The 15,925-nt window shown below is 42.8% G+C and overlaps 2 protein-coding genes across 2 annotated transcripts; both read right to left on the bottom strand.

Moving 5' to 3' along the window:
• Positions 1-4,380: 4,380 nt before the first annotated feature.
• Positions 4,381-6,501, bottom strand: LOC115388484 (odorant receptor 131-2-like). The gene is made up of 2 exons (XM_030091648.1): positions 6,346-6,501; positions 4,381-5,178 (listed from the first exon to the last, which is right to left on the bottom strand). Exons 1-2 carry the CDS (start codon positions 6,499-6,501, stop codon positions 4,381-4,383), a joined length of 954 nt encoding a protein of 317 aa, XP_029947508.1.
• A 4,537-nt stretch (positions 6,502-11,038) lies between these two features.
• LOC115388922 (odorant receptor 131-2-like) lies at positions 11,039-12,595 on the bottom strand. The gene is made up of 2 exons (XM_030092234.1): positions 12,440-12,595; positions 11,039-11,809 (listed from the first exon to the last, which is right to left on the bottom strand). Exons 1-2 carry the CDS (start codon positions 12,593-12,595, stop codon positions 11,039-11,041), a joined length of 927 nt encoding a protein of 308 aa, XP_029948094.1.
• Between the last annotated feature and the right edge of the window lie 3,330 nt (positions 12,596-15,925).

Here is a 15,925-nt window from a genome sequence, read left to right as displayed (position 1 = left end):
CTCGAGGGCTGCAAACCTGCATGTTTTCCATGTCTCCCTGCTTCAACACAGCTGATTGCTGTGACGAACCTTCATGAGATTCAGGTGTGTTGAAGCAGGGAGACATGGAAAACATGCAGGTTTGCGGCCCTCGAGGACTGGAGTTTGAGACCCCTGGTATAGACTATAGTAGATTATAGACCCGACAGTATCTATGGGACAGGACAAAGTTCGGTCTTACAGTGGCACCCCTAACATCCGGGTGCCACTTCAGGCTTAATGGGGTGATAGACAAAGTGTGTACCTCACTCACTGTCATGGGTGTGAGGTGGAAGGACCCACACGCAGGCAGTCAGGCAGGGTTCAGCTTGTTTATTTCCAGGACTCAGGGATGCAGGGCAAGCTGAGCTGAGGTACAGGCAGGTAGGCAGGGACACACAGACAACACACAATGCACCAACAAGGACAAGTGAGGGAAGCAGGCTTTAAATAAGGTAGACATAGGCGAGGCACATTAGGGCACTAACGAGGTAGGAGACCAGGCAGGAGAACATGAGGAACAGACAAGCAGATGAGACAGGGCATGCAAAAATAGGGAAAACAAAACCAAAACCGGCCCAGAGTGCCCCCACATGGCTGGAGGGGCACACGGCGTGACACTCACATATTTCATCAAGGTAATGGCCCGTAAAAATGTAGTCTTGAATGGCACCCACTGTAGCTCCACTGTGGCCAAGGGCTCATGGGGAGGCTGATACAAGCCATCCATCACTAAGTGCAGGTCCCATGCTGGGGCCCATGGGGCTCTCGGGGGGTGAAGTCTCAGATCCGTCCGGAGAAAACCAATGCCAGGTTGTGGCTCCCAACTGTGCCATCGTAGTCCATCTAATATTGATGCCGCATACACCCTCAGGGTAGATAAGCGCAGTGGTTAAATCCAGCTTCTTCCACCTCAGGAAATTGGCCAAAGTCAAATCCATTCTTGCACATCAGCACTCTGAAACACTAATCCATGCCTTTATTACATCTCGACTGGATAACTGTAATGCACTTTATGTTGGAGTCAGCCAGTCGTCCCTCGCACATCTCCAGTTCGTCCAAAATGCTGCAGCGCGGCTACTAACTGGAGTTTGTAAGAGGGAGCACATCACTCCAATCTAAATTTCAACCCACCTGAGATAACACTGGGAGGCCTGCAACCACCAGACGGACCTGGTGCCACCCTGGTGGATAATGTGGAAGATGGGTGAGGTGTAGTTTGGCTGTACAAGCATGTGCCTTCCTCTCAGATATGGCTGAGAAGCATTTAAGGGCCAGTTGTACTACTCGCAGCTCCAGCACGCCAATGTGATCTACGCTAAACCACACAGACCACTGTCCCCGAACTGCCCTGTGTCAACAGCCCACCTCACCTCGCCCCATCTCAAGAGACTGGCATTAATGGTGACAGTCTCTTGGCGGGCCGGGGCCACACCCGATGGAAAGCCCACAACAAGAAGTCCTGTCCTTCCACGGGCCAGGGCCAGGAGGCACTGCTGCAGCACCCTGAGTTCCGGCGACCATGCCACTTGGCATCCAAGGAGAATCCATCCAACCCCCTCCTTCAGGAGAGTAATAATGGCAGGTACAGGGACGTTAGTCTCTGCTTCTCCAGCCCCTGGGGGCCTGAGAGGGGTGCTCACAGGACTCACAGCTCAAGGTCGCCTGAATGGTAAGCGCCAGTAAAACTTGGCTGAATCTATGTCCAGAAAAGGGAACGGCCGCCTCCTTCACTGGTCATGGACTCAGCTGGAGCTAACAGTGTCACTTAATAGACAGGGTCAGTGCCAAGGAGCCACGGGGAGGAATGTGGCCTCACCTGTGACCAACAGTGGTCGTGGCAGCCGGGACCAATGATCCAGGGGAACGGCAGAGTGTGGCATTCCCCGGCCATGGGGCTCCAAGCTGACACTGACAGTGTCACTCACCAGACAGGATTGGCATCAATAAGCCAGAAGCTAACAAAGCGACGATAATCAATTAATGGAAAGAAACACTGCAGCAGCAAGCTAACCCACCGTGCAGCTAATCGCGACGACAGGGGCCGAATATTTGGGGAAGCCCATATGCCACTTCACAAACAGCTGCACACTCAGCGTTATCACCCAGTCCAGAATCATTACTTCTATTTCTCAAGTCGGGCGAGGGACGCATGTGGCGAAGCTAACACTGGCATCACTAGCAGCCGTGGCTGTCATGTCAACAAGGCTGGGGAGAGCAAGGCCGCTGTCCCTTGTCACTCAACAAGGATAATAATAGATTCATCACCCTTACCACTTGCGAGGAGGTTATGGATGAATCTCTCACCTGAAGGAGACGCAACACTGGCATTAATCTGCCTGGTGAAGGTGAAAACAGAGTAGCTTCCATTGAATTCGCTGCTCTGACCAACATGGTCTGAAGGCTTCCAGCAACGATGCCATATAGGCTCGTACTGTAATCTTCAAGCTGTATGTGAATTGCACTTGAGAAGAATGAGAGAAGCCGGACCTGGGGTGACATAAGACCTTAAAGGGGCTGTATCATGATTTTTTAGCTAGTCCAAACCCTATTATTGGCATTAACATGGTAATAGTTTATTTTTGGTGCTAAGGAAAGTCATTTTGTGTTAAATAAAAGATTTTCGGGGGCTAATTCTGAAACCCGGAAGAGAAAATGCTCTGTTTCACTGAAAATCTCACCTCTCCCCCTGTGGACTTTGACTGACAGCGTACTTCAACCAGTCGGAGCTTCAAAACAAATACATCATGCGTTAGCGTCTCTGAGGGTTAGCTTTAGCTTTAGCATCTCTACACGCAACGACATGCAAAAACGTCTTTTCCTGTTAGAAACTCACCAGGCGCAGACCCTTCAGACTCTTGCTCTTGCTTGATTGTTGCTTTCAGACGATGGTTAAAATTTATCTCCGTAATCGGAGTTACAAAAAGCGGCAACGCTGATTGCCGAGGGCCTGCGGGGGGCGGGGGGGGGGGTGTCTCCTCAGTGGTAAATGCAAATCAGCTGCGTGCTGGTCAGAGGAGAGTGGGCGTATTGTCTGCGCAGGGGTGGGGTGGGAGAACAGTGGTGGGGAGGAGTTCAACTTTTGTGATGTACTTAGGTTTGAAGAGTTTCAAACGAGCTGTTTTCTACCCGAAGGGAGGGGCTGCTGTAAAGAGCAGCAGACTGAAAAAGATTACTCAGACATGCGTGGATGAAGGCAAATAACATTTTGGGGGTGATTTTAAAGGGAAATCAACTTTGTGGCATGCTTAAAACCTTAAAAAAGTGGATTTTGCAAGATATAGCTCCTTTAATTCCTTTCTAGGGTCACCCAGGGGTCGCAAGCGACATTGGTATACATACTCGAACTGCACAAAGGGGAACATTTAGTGCTTTCAACACTGCCTTCTGGCGGTCAGGAGAGATGAAGTAGAGGGCAGGGTACACCTGGACAGATCTCCAGTCCATCACAGGACAAACATAACTTGCTTTGTAATTTCTTCCTGATAATGTACAAAAAATTTGCTGGCAAGAAATGAATCAAAGTTTTTCCCAGTCGGATCTTGTATGGTCACCATCATCATTGGTGTGTGTGTAAGGTGTGTACGGTGTGCTGATCCCTTCAAGAGCAGCATGATATGAAAAACTTGACTCACACATGAGTGAAGTCCTTTGACTTTTTTCCTGTAATTGTACACAGTAAATACTTTTAAAATAGTCTTAACAGGGAGCTGCAACAAATCCCCGCTAACTGCGGATGTGGATGGGGACAGGGTGCAACTAGACAGGTGACCAGTCCACAGGTCAGAGTGCCCGGACAACTTTCTTTATTGAGCAATACTGCTTGTCTAAATGTTGGCATTTCGTTGCTGAAATGTTTCATCCAGACAAATAGCAGTAATACACCACAATATATGGCACACATTGAATAAACCAAATTCACAGCATGCTTCAACATTAAATTGATCAAACTAAAGCCACTGAAAAGACAATGACAAACATCACGCTTAAAAAAGGAAATACTGGTTGTATGCCATTCCCTTTATTGTAAGAACAGTAAATGTCAGGCAAAACACACATCCATCAAACAAGCCATAATCTGTAAATCTACACCGACTTTATTCACTTCTCTTAGCTGCTTCTTCAGGAAATATGGACTGGCAGAGAAATCTCACACAGACACAGGGAGAACATGTAGAAATAACACAAAGACCAGAATGAAACCAACAAAGTCAACAACTTTTCACCTCAAATCATGAAATCTTTTCCATTAATTTGCTGTGAATTGATACTTTTCCAGTGGTGTTGCAGGAAGAAGCCAATGAAAACACATGCAGTTTGGAAAATATGCTTAACCATGACTCCACCATCGGTGTCTGTGGCTCAGAAGTCCATCGACTGTCCTCCTCTAACGGTACACAGTAAATACTTTTTCAGATACTGTTTAAAGGTTTTGTCTCGCAGCCCGTACACAATAGGACTGATGAGCCTGGGGAGGATCTGGATGAAGATGAAGCAAACAAACATGACATGGACATAATATTTAGGGAACCAAGACAACAAAGTGTGTGTGATGTGATTGTGTAAGTAAGTTAGCATGCACAGCGATAGCTGGAAGCTGTGAAGCAGGATCGTATTCCTGGCTTTATTTGTATCACTGTGGGATTTTTGTGCTTTGGCGGCTTTAGCGGCAAAAATAATGTGAAGATAAGTGTAGAAAATGGTGATCCAAACCCCAGTCAGGTAAATTATTGAGGAAATTTCATAACTTTTAGTACTTAGTGGATGTCGGAAGACAACGTTCCTTTCGCACAATAATTTGGAATAAAACCAACTTAAAGGCTCAGTTGCCACAGCAATGAAGATGTCCATTCCAATTGAGATTGAACTGAGAGCCCAAATACATCCGATCAGGATGTACGTTCGTTTGATGGTGCATAACTCATTGTGTCGCAACGGGAAGCAAATGGCGATGAAGCATTCCACGGCCATGACGGCAAGATTTAACGGTGTGTTTGAAGTGGTGAAGAGAGCTAAAGTAATGATGAGGCAACAGACAGAAACGTTGATGCTGTAGAAGATGTAACTGGAGAAGAAGAGGCTGATGGTTGTTGTGAGCTGTATCATGTCGTTTATCACCAGGTGAATGAACAAGATGTACCGAGGAGTCAAGTAAAAGATCTGGAAGAGAAGAGAAGACAGCAGTGCACCAGATTTTACCATCAACAAAGGGCATCAATTTCAATACTCTAACCAGCAGGAGTGTTGATAATTCCCCAGAATGCTGGATCAAAAAACAATGAATGATTTAACAGGGCTTCACTGGGTCACTGTACAACTATATAGTTTCTTCACACCAGCCAAAATATATGCAGGATGACGAGGACTCGTCATGAGTAAGAGAGACAAGACCGTTGCTTCATCATCTCAGAGGATCCTGCAGACATTGTGAAGGAGACTACATTTCACTGGGAGGAAGACTCCAGGAGAACTGGAGGTCGAGGCCCATCGTGGTGAAGCTTAAACACTTCAAGCAAGAGGATCTTGTAAAGAACCACGACAAGGAGTTGAGACGTTCAAACTTCCGTGTCAAAGACCAGTTTCCCAAGGAAATCCTGGAGGAACCACACTCATCTCGCTGAACAAAATTCACATCAGCGGTCATATGCAAGATATTGACGATAATATTAGTTCTATGCAACTGATAAACACTCTGCCGAATATGTTTAGTAAGTGGTGCTAAAATAAACCACCCCTGACATTTCGGTGTCACTGTTAGATGTGGGACTAGAATTTTATTTTCTGTTTCCCACTCTCCACTTGATGTGTGCCTCCACCTCCCCTCCCCCTCGTCGTTATAGTGTAGCTGTACTTCCCAAATGTTAACGTCCTCAAGAACACTCCACTTCTACTATTCCACTATTATTACAATTAGTATGATTATTGTTGGGTTTTTTTTACAAAATAAATTCACATTTAAACATAATATAAAGTTATTTTTATATTTATTGGTTCCTCCAAAACCCAAATATCTACAAGAATTAAACAATCCAAGCCAAAACAAAGCTCAGTCTAAGGAAGATGATGTGGGTATTGTTTAATATTCATCATAGTTTGTATTTTTCTGTCAGTGTTACATAATTAGATGTATTATGAATTCAATGAATTTTTGTTAAATCAAATTTATTTTTAAACTCTCTCTTGATTGCTGATTTATCTGACAATCTTTCATGCTGTCCTGCTCTTAAAAAACATCCTTAAGTTTAATCATAAATCTCACATGTTTCAACACTGTTAAATTGTATTTAACATCACTGTGAACCACACAGGGAATGACTGATTGCTGACCTGGTGTTTCCTGAAGGTGTGTATCAGCGTGCTGTTGATGTAGTTGATGACGACACCGAGAGCCAGAAGGATCACATTTTTAGTCACAGCTGAACTCGCAGTGTCCCGATAGTGAAAAACAGCCGTCGCGTTGCTGGCATTAGACGAGGAAGTCATGGAGGATTCTCCTTTGTTACAGAAAACATAGATTGAAATTTTCTGTTTAGAAGGTTGAAAATTTCAATGTACTTTTTATCCTCTCCTCTTGTTTCTGCAAATACAATGAATAATCTGTTCATATTTATTCAATACAATAGTTATCCACAAATGTATTCAAGCTTTTCAATGACTAAAAATTCAACAAAGCAAATATTCAATAGATCATTCAAACTATATCAGAAGTGCATCAGAAAAAAACCCTGCATAAGTTAATTAAGTCAACTATTTTTGCTCACGCTGAACACTGAAACAAAAACAGTTTATGCAGGATTTCCACAATTTCTGAGATCCATGAAAAGGAGAGCATGCTTCTGCTTTACATTTGTCACATGAGCATGAAACGTCTTTTCTTTTTCTGTTTTCACATCACTTGTCATTATTTTTGCCCAGTGCACATCATGGAAGTCACAATATGTCCAGTGCATCCAAACAGTGTGATTAAGCTTAGTGCCCTAAACATGTGAAGCCTGTGAAAGTGACTGGGCACTCATGACCTCCAGAGGGCCCCAGAGCATGTACATTCAGTTAGGAAAAAAAAAAACAACATTGAGAGAAATTTTTATTTTTAATATCTGCTAATTATTTCTCTTGAGTAGGTGTCTGCCACCCAAGTGCTTTGGATACAACAGGTTAATCAAAAGAGTATGGCGTGAACACACAACTACACACAGCATGACTGCAGCATTTTTATATAGTGTTCCTTTTGCACAGGGCTCCTCAGAGGCTTCGGCTCATTCACACAGATTTACACCTAGATTTTGACTTTTTGTTTTCAAATATCATATTGTATTGTAGGAAACCAGCATTCAGCTTCTGAAACTACATGTCTTGAGGAAGACTTTCCTTTTAAATTTAGAGACATTTTCAAGATATAAGATATTAATAACAAATAGAGATGTATATGTAATTCATTTGTAACCAAATACAAATGAGACATAAATATGTTTCTTGTTTTCATCCTTTAAACAACACAAAAGGAAAAAGAAAAACAATACAATTGTGTCATACCTCAGTCCTATAACTGAGCCTCATCAATCAGTACACATAAAAATATTCCTACGAAACACAGTTACTCACCTTCAGTGTAGCTCTTCGGTCTGGGATTAATGTGAATTAAGACTGACGTCTTTGAGAGAAGCAGCCTGAAGTCTGAGTCCAGCTGTAGAGATAACATCACTGTGACATCCTGCAGAGCGTCGTCGCCTCTTTTGAAGGTCGACGTCATCCAGTCAAGTAGACAGACAGAATACTACGGCTTTGGTGTAGTCTAACGTTTCGCCTGCCCATTCCTTACAACAACAACAACAAAACACCTGTTACATCACTGTGGGCCAACCAAGACACCTGAGGACAACAAACTATGAGTGATGCTGGAAACAAAGCCAGAGGAGTGGAGGTTTCTTAAACCTAAGCCATGTCCATCAGGCGAGGAGAGTGGACAGTTTCACTCAACTGAATTTTAAAGACACTCCTTCCCTTCATGGAGTTTGATTCCTGTGTTTTGAAATTCAGCTATGTGACCATTTACAAACATATTATTTAGTTTATTTAGTTGTTTTCAATGATGATCAGTGGTCGTCATAGCACACAGATCTCAGGGAAACTTGTGGAGAAATCCCAAATAGGAAAAAAAAAAACCCCAAAAAAACATTAGACTTCTAGTGCATTCACTGTCCCGGGTGCTTCTACTACCGCAGGAACCATGTCAGCTTTAATCCCCACATCTGTCACACCTGCTTCTTCAAATCCAGTTCACGTTGGATACAGATATCCCTCTATGCACTATGTGTCTCTCTTTGTATGCTGATCCTGCTTTCATTACTCCCCATTCACGTCTTTCAAGGGATCATTACGCCACATCAACGCTGTTTTGGGGGGTGTCTTGTCTTCTCTTTGTTGTAGTATTGGATACCTTTTTCCTTGGACCATCTCCTTGCACAGCGTCCACATTGGCTCTGCTCGACGAAAGTACACTGTGGTCTCTATGGCCCTTGAGCTCAGTGCTTGTCCTTGTGCTGCCATGATTCGTGCCTCTGTGTCACCTGTCAGACCAGCATTGTCTCACCGCTGGTAGGTCTTCTTGGTATCAGTCACTTCCTCCACCTGGTGGTGGTACATTCCAGGTAGGGCCTTCTCTCTCTCTGTTACCTGCTCCTCATTCATAGCTCAGCCTTCGGGGTCGTCTTCCTGATGTATTTTTGAATTTCATCTCTGACACTAACTGGTCTTGGTCCTTCATGCTTCAGGAGGCTTGACTATGAATAAACAACATGAAATTAAACCAACCAGTGCCATTTGATTGACTGCAGCTTCAGGTAAATATAAGGTCATCCACTGCGCTCTAGTTTTTAAACACACTGGAATTAAAGAATCATGAAGCTGCCCACAATAGAAATTTACCTCCAGCTGCTACTCACTCTTTTTCAGCACATGCATCTGATAGAGATCGCATTTAAAATGTAGTTTGAATGATCATGTAAAAAAAAAAAAAAAAAAAAAAAAAAAAAACAGATCTCAGCAAGAAATCAGAATTGAGCATCAAGACCTGCAGTGTGAACATAACCTTAGACAGCAAGAGCAACAGCAGCGTCGAAATAAAGGGACTCTATCTATTGTCAATGTAGTGGAAACATGTCAGGCTCTGGGGATCAACTTCCAGTTTGGGGAATTCTGCAAATGCATACCTTACATTGCCCCATTTCAATGCTCTGTTGATGGCCTTGCTTGTCCAGTTGAAATAGATTTTCCTGCATTGATAGGTTGTGTGTTTGAGTCAGTGCCTCAGCCATGTTACATCTGAGTCACCCTACTGATGACGTTTGTCCATTGTTGGTGCATTAGGCCGAAGAGACTTGACATATTTGCGTCCTCTGAACGATGCTGTTGGTGTTTGGTCTTCTCTGTGATTGTCTTGAAAGCTAACTGGTAACATACAGTAATGTCACAGTATTCAAAGCAATTTATCTGATTTATTATTTTGCAAATCTTTGCAATTCCATTCCACTCTAATGAGTAAAGAGTAAAATGAGTCTCAGAGTCGATGTAAACAGTTTAAATTAAGCCAAGCAGTGAGTGTGGCTTTATTCTTTGATATCTTCCGTTGTGGGCACTAATTTCACTCGGTTCCAGCAATTCTCAGCTCGACTTGGTTCGGCTTGGCTCAGCCTTGGCTCAGCCTCAGTTGTTTTTCATTACAATAGAGTCCAACCGCAGCAGGGTGGAGTCGTCATATCGAGGTGACCTGAAACTGCAGTGACGTCATTTGTTCTGCGACGCTTCGTGGGTCATTCAGGCTCAGAAGAAATGTTGCTCCACATCCTTGATTTCTGCGCATAAACCTCTGATCGTGACGACGTGTTAAAAATGGCGGGGTTGCCGCTGATGGGCGACTCTCCTAGTGATGTTGCGCCATGGCCAATCAGTGGCCGTCCGTCTGCCGACGGCACGTTTATGGATCGCCCGCAGCCGAACAGACAGTAACGTCTGGTTTACACGGGAGGCGCCGCACGCGGAAGCGGAAGAACCGCACACCAAGTTTCAGATCGGGGCCCCTGTTAACCTAACTGACGGTTCATACAGGAGGCGTGGGGCAGCTCGCGCCGCTCCCCTCTATTTTCTCCGTGAGCCGCGCGCGCCATGGAGTGCCAGTTGTAAAGCTGGACAGAGCAGATCACACCAGACAGGAAGTCGTGAACGGAAATTACAAGAGAATCCGGTCAATTTTCAAATTAAAATAAAGTAAAATAACATAAATTAGGTTGCTTTTCAGTTTTCCTTTTCAGATAAACACACACACACACAGGGAGAGAGGGTGAGAGAGAGAGAGCAAGAGAGAGAGAGGGAGGCAGAGATTCACGTGACGTAAATGAGACACAGGAGGGGGGTGGGAGAGGCAAGGGCTCTCCTTCTCTCCAAATTAGCACGCACTGGGAAAAATAATGACAAAACAAAACTTTTAGAGTTTAAAAAACGAATAGTAGCTCACAAACCCAAAGAAATTAGTCTGTTTATACACTTTATTACGATAGAGACAACAGCCTTGAGAAGGCGACACAAACAATGGAGTAAACGGACTCCACAATTCATTCAGATTTGACCCTAATTTAAAATATTATTGGGATACGTGCACATGTTGCAAATATTTAATTTAAATATTGAGCCATGTTTAAAGTGCTCGTAACTGTGGAAAACTGAAAGAAGGCGGAAACAACCAATCACTGCCGGGCTCAGTCGATGTCTGACTGGCGCGCACAGCGCAGCAGAAATGGCTTCCTGTGTGAACAGCCAAGCGCCTGCGCGTGCGGAAGCTGCCTCGGCGTCCTGTGTGAACCAGGAGTCAGAAAGTATCTATCAGGCACTAACTCATAATGGAAAAGCCGAGGCGAGGCGGTTTGAGGAGTTACTGGTGCAAAAGCACATTTACTGTTCTTTTAACTACCTTGTTGGTCTTCAGGGTGGATTCCCAGTGCAGTCTCTGCTATCTGGCTTGTTTCTCTCAACAAACTACATACTTTTTAAAATATTGTTTGAATGTTTTGTCTCGCAGCCCATACACAATCGGACTGATGAGCCTTGGAAAGACGTGGACGAAGATGTAGCAAACGGTGGCTATTTCTCTAGGATTTTTAGGAAACAAAGTCACCATAGCTTTGATTATCATATGGGATACGTAGGTGAGCATGCAAAGAAGAAGCTGGAAACTGTGAAGCACGATGGTGTTTCTTGCCTTTTTGGCATCTCCACTTGAAGTTTTAGTTGTTTTAGCAGCTCTTGCAGCAACAAAGATTTTCGAGTATGTGTAGAAAATGGTGAGCCACACAGCAATCATGCACAGAATGTAAGAAACTTCCCTCTTTTTTAAACTCACTGGGTGTCGGAAGAGGTTACTCTTTGCACAGTATATGACATTGTTGAATAACCGTCCAGGCTCAGTGGCCGCAACAATAAAGACGTCTATCAGAGCTGAGATGACGCTCATGGCCCAAATCCACCCAATGATGATGTAGGTTCTTTTAATGGTGCAGAACTCTGTGTGCCGCAGTGGGAAACAAACAGCGATGTAGCACTCCACGGCCATTACAGCCAGATTCAGCGGCGTGTTGAAGGTGGTGAAGATGGCAAACATGAGGATGAGGCAGCAGAGGGACACGTTGATCCTGTAGAAGATGTTAGCCAACACCAACAGGGTGATTGATGTAGTGAGCTGGATTATGTCATTTATCACCAGGTGGATGAACAGGATGTAACGAGGATTCAAGTAAAAGATCTGAAAAGGAAGAAGAAGAAGAGGAAAAACCTCTTTTGTTGTTATTGAGCAAGGCACTGAACCTAGAGTTACTCCCGATGAATGCAAACCTCATGAATAATTTTTTACAAGTTTTGTCTCAGATGCTGTTTCCTTGGTCTTGACTAAAGCCTATCACTTGTTTGACAGTCAGATTTTTGCAGCCTTTCACAGGATTTCATGGACTATGAACACCAGTGTGGCCCTGGTGTTTCAGCTACTTCAATCAAAATGAGCACGTTAGCTTTCACTACTTTATCCCTTATGCTACTACTCACATTGTTATCTGGGGTTCAGTTATTGGACTCAGTGTTGCATTATGTCTACTAATCTCACAATAGAAGAGCAATAACAAACTGCAGGTGAAAGGTTTTTTTGTCATTATAAACTTCATGCAAACACTGAATTACCTGTTTTTGGAGCCTAAGACCCAGACATTGTGTTCCAGAAACATAATACAAAACATATAACCATTTACATAGTTGTATTTATTTTTTCATTGTAAGATGAAACACTTTTAAAAGGCGTGTTTACTTAATCCTATTAAGCTGGTGAAAGATTGAATGAAGCAACCTGATTAAAACAAAGCTACTTCATGTAAAACAGTCTGACCTGGTGTTTTCTGAAGGTGTGAACCATTGTTCCATTTACATAATTGATGATGAGTCCAAGAGTCAAAACGACCACCATTCTGATCACAGATGAATTGAAGGCGTCTTGATTGCGCTGACTGATGGACACATTGTGGGCATGAGATGAGGAATTCATGGAGATAACTGTAATCCTTGAAAAGAGAAACAGTCATTTCAAAACAAATCATTCTTCAAACTGACTTCATTGGCTATATATAAATGACAGTTTTAATTCCATTTTATTAGGAAAAAAAGTAAAATTTGCTGCAAAAGTATTAAACCCTTGTAAACACATAATTCCAAATAAAAATGACCATTTGGAATTAAACTCTCATTTAAAGTAAGTGTCTGGTTAATTCTCCTTTAAAAACTGAATTGATCAATTCCTTGATCATGTCTGTTGATGGTCTGTTTGTCTGTTGCAATGGCACACACATTCCACGATGGCCACTCAAAGCAAGCCACTGAGCCTGAGAAGCAATGGAAATATTGACAGTGGAGAGACAGAAGCATAAAAATGCAGACCCTTTTAAAGCCGTAGCACCAATGTTTACCAAGAAATAAAATAAGGAAAAAACACTGTTCACTTCCTGTAGATATAAACATGTCCCGTCCAATCAGAACCCCTCCCAACCCCCAGATCTTAATTTCAATTAAAAAAATAAGTGATTAAACAGGTTTTCCATTGCAATTACTACGTAAATGTGAGAGAAAATACTTTAATTCTCATTGATTTAATTCTGAATGGTTGACTTTAAATTGGGAAAAAAAAAACATCATGTAATCCTGTCCAGTGTTTACAGCTCTGATAGAGAAGAAGTGGGGGGCTGTCCTGGTCCTGGACTGTTACAGTCCTGAACAGCTTCAACACATCCTATTGTAACGATCAGTGCCTTATCAGGCTCTCTGCAGAGTTTCATCATAAAATGTTCACAAGACTCAGGTTTGCTGGAACCAGGAAATGCTGAAATTCAGGTTTTTGAGTTTACTGCATTTTAATGTAGATGTTGAAAAAAAGCTTTATCAACTGTGTGTGTGTGTGTGTGTGTGTGTGTGTGTGTGTGTGTGTGTGTGAGGGAGAGAGAGAGAGAGAGAGAGAGAGAGAGAGAGAGAGAGAGAGAGAGAGAGGGAATTAAAGTGCAAGCCTGTATTTGTAAAGAAAAAAAGTGCACTGTGCTCAGAAAAGCACTGTAAAATATGTTTTTTTAAACAATCCAAAAATTCCAATAAACTGCTGAACTTTGGACATTTGAGTTTTCTTTTTTTTCTTTTTTTTTTACTAAAGATCTTTAAATCTATGACATTTTTTCCTGTTTTAAACCATGATGAGAGGCAATCGATTGCACATACTGTATATTTGTTAACATTGCATCTCTATACTGCGGTTTTGAAAATTAAGAGAATTATTGAAACATTTTTCAATAAGATTTTAGAATTAAATTTTCCAATTTACAATAAATCAGCCCTCAAAATGGTTAAATGGAATTTACCGATTCAATCAAAGAACAACAGACTGCAGTTTGAGTGTTACATCTAATAATTGGTAAGCAACAGTCAGATGACAGCAGGTCAGGTGTATGAAGCTGTGCAGCAGAGGAGGTTCTTACCTTCAGTCTCCTCCTGAACGCCTCTGGAAATGAGTGAGCTCAGTTTGAGGCTTTATATTAAGAGGGTTAATGCAACATAGGAAGTGATGTCAAACCATTTATCACGATATTTTGACTATGACCCCATGACCCCACATTTTAAGGTCGAAACAAGAAAACCACAGATCATATTCATAAATCGAGTGGAAACGATGAACATCAAGTGTATATTTGTCTCTAGAAAAGTATTTTGTAAATCAAAATACTGAGATTTCTACATTCTATAGTTCTTTATTGCGGTTCATTGTTTTATCTGTTTCAGAAAAAAATTCAAAGATTTTATTTTTTAATAAAACTCCGTCTGTGACATTATTTCAATCGCCACTAGGAGGCGCTTGATGTTAAAATGTACCCTATGGTCATAATTTGAGGCATGAATGAATTAAATCTGCTAAAAAAAATTTTTTGAGACATTCGGATGGAGACCTGACTTGTAACTGCATGACTGCACCTGGTTGTTCACATCTGTGGCTGATCACATCCCTGTTCCCCATCAACTGTGAATAAGACTTACCTCCTCCAAATGAGGGAGGTAAATGGGATTGTCGAACTCTCATGCTCCCTCAATGATCTGCATGAGGGTAAAGAGTGAGTCTGTTGTTTCAGGACCTGCATGGAGTCTGCAGTGTTCCTCCTGTGTCTGAGATTCCCTGGCAGTGGGAATCTCCTTTGCGGCACCCCTGCATAGACTTCTACAGTGAGGCTGAGAAGTGTAATACCCCCAAAATTGGTACACACTCCCTGGTTTCCTTTTTTGAATTTCAGTACTATCTCTATAGTCTGCCAGTTCAAATGTACTGTACCCCAGGTCCATGTGACGCTGTGGAGGAGTGTCAACTAAGACAGCTGCACAGTGTCCAGTGGCCTCATTCTCTCAAACGAATGAAATTTAGAATGTGTGGACGTACAGAAAAGTCCGTAATTTTCAAGCGTGTTGTACGCACACTAGTAACAGTGAGTGTGGTTACATGGTGTTTTTAATGTGGAATTGGTTTATTCTGAATTAAGTCATTCAGAATTATATTCATGGGCTTCGTGTTGACATGGGAAAAATGGATTAAATCCTCTCTCATGCCGGGGTCTGCAAAGCGCTCTGATTGGTCAGGGGGTTGTCGTGATGTACTGATGTCTCCCAGAAGTAAGCAGCGTTTTTCTCATCTTTCTTTCTTGAATAACTTTTATGCTACAGCTTTTTTAAAATGTCTGCGTTGTTAAGTGTCCGTTTTAGTATGTCCAATTCATCTAAAACCACCGTTAATTAAATTGTCTCCATACAAGTCGAACCACGGACTGCGGGCCACCATCTTGTTTTCTTCACCTGTCCTGTCCAGCATGGAAGCAGCAGAATGGAGGTCTGGCTGCTGTTATGTGCTCGACAGATTTTCTTTTCCAAGAGGTGCTTATAAGTATAAAGCTCCACTTGTTAACATTCTTTCTTACTTTATTTTATTACCTCCACCAGGAGGTTATGGAATCACGTCGGTTTGTTGATTGGTTGGTTGGTTTGTTGGTTGTTTTTTTAGCAAGAATCCGGAGAAAGTTATGAACGGATTGCAATGAAACTTTGTGGAAATGTGGGTCTTGGGCTAATTTAGAATCCATTCAATTTTGGTGATGATCTGGATCACTGTCTGGATCCTGGAATTTTTTAAAGGATTCTTTATCATTGAGCGATAGGGCAGTCTTTCACATAGTTGGCCAGGCCCGCCGAGAAGGGGCCTGTGCGGCATGCGCGCGCCGCGCCGCATGCATAATGTTATTTATGTGCGATATGATGTGCGCCTCGCTGGGCCACTGTTCATTGTTGCTTGAGCGTTGCA

Source organism: Salarias fasciatus, chromosome 5 (genome assembly GCF_902148845.1).
Source record: "Salarias fasciatus chromosome 5, fSalaFa1.1, whole genome shotgun sequence".
NCBI lineage: Eukaryota > Metazoa > Chordata > Actinopteri > Blenniiformes > Blenniidae > Salarias > Salarias fasciatus.
This window is presented reverse-complemented; position numbering and strand designations above follow the sequence as displayed.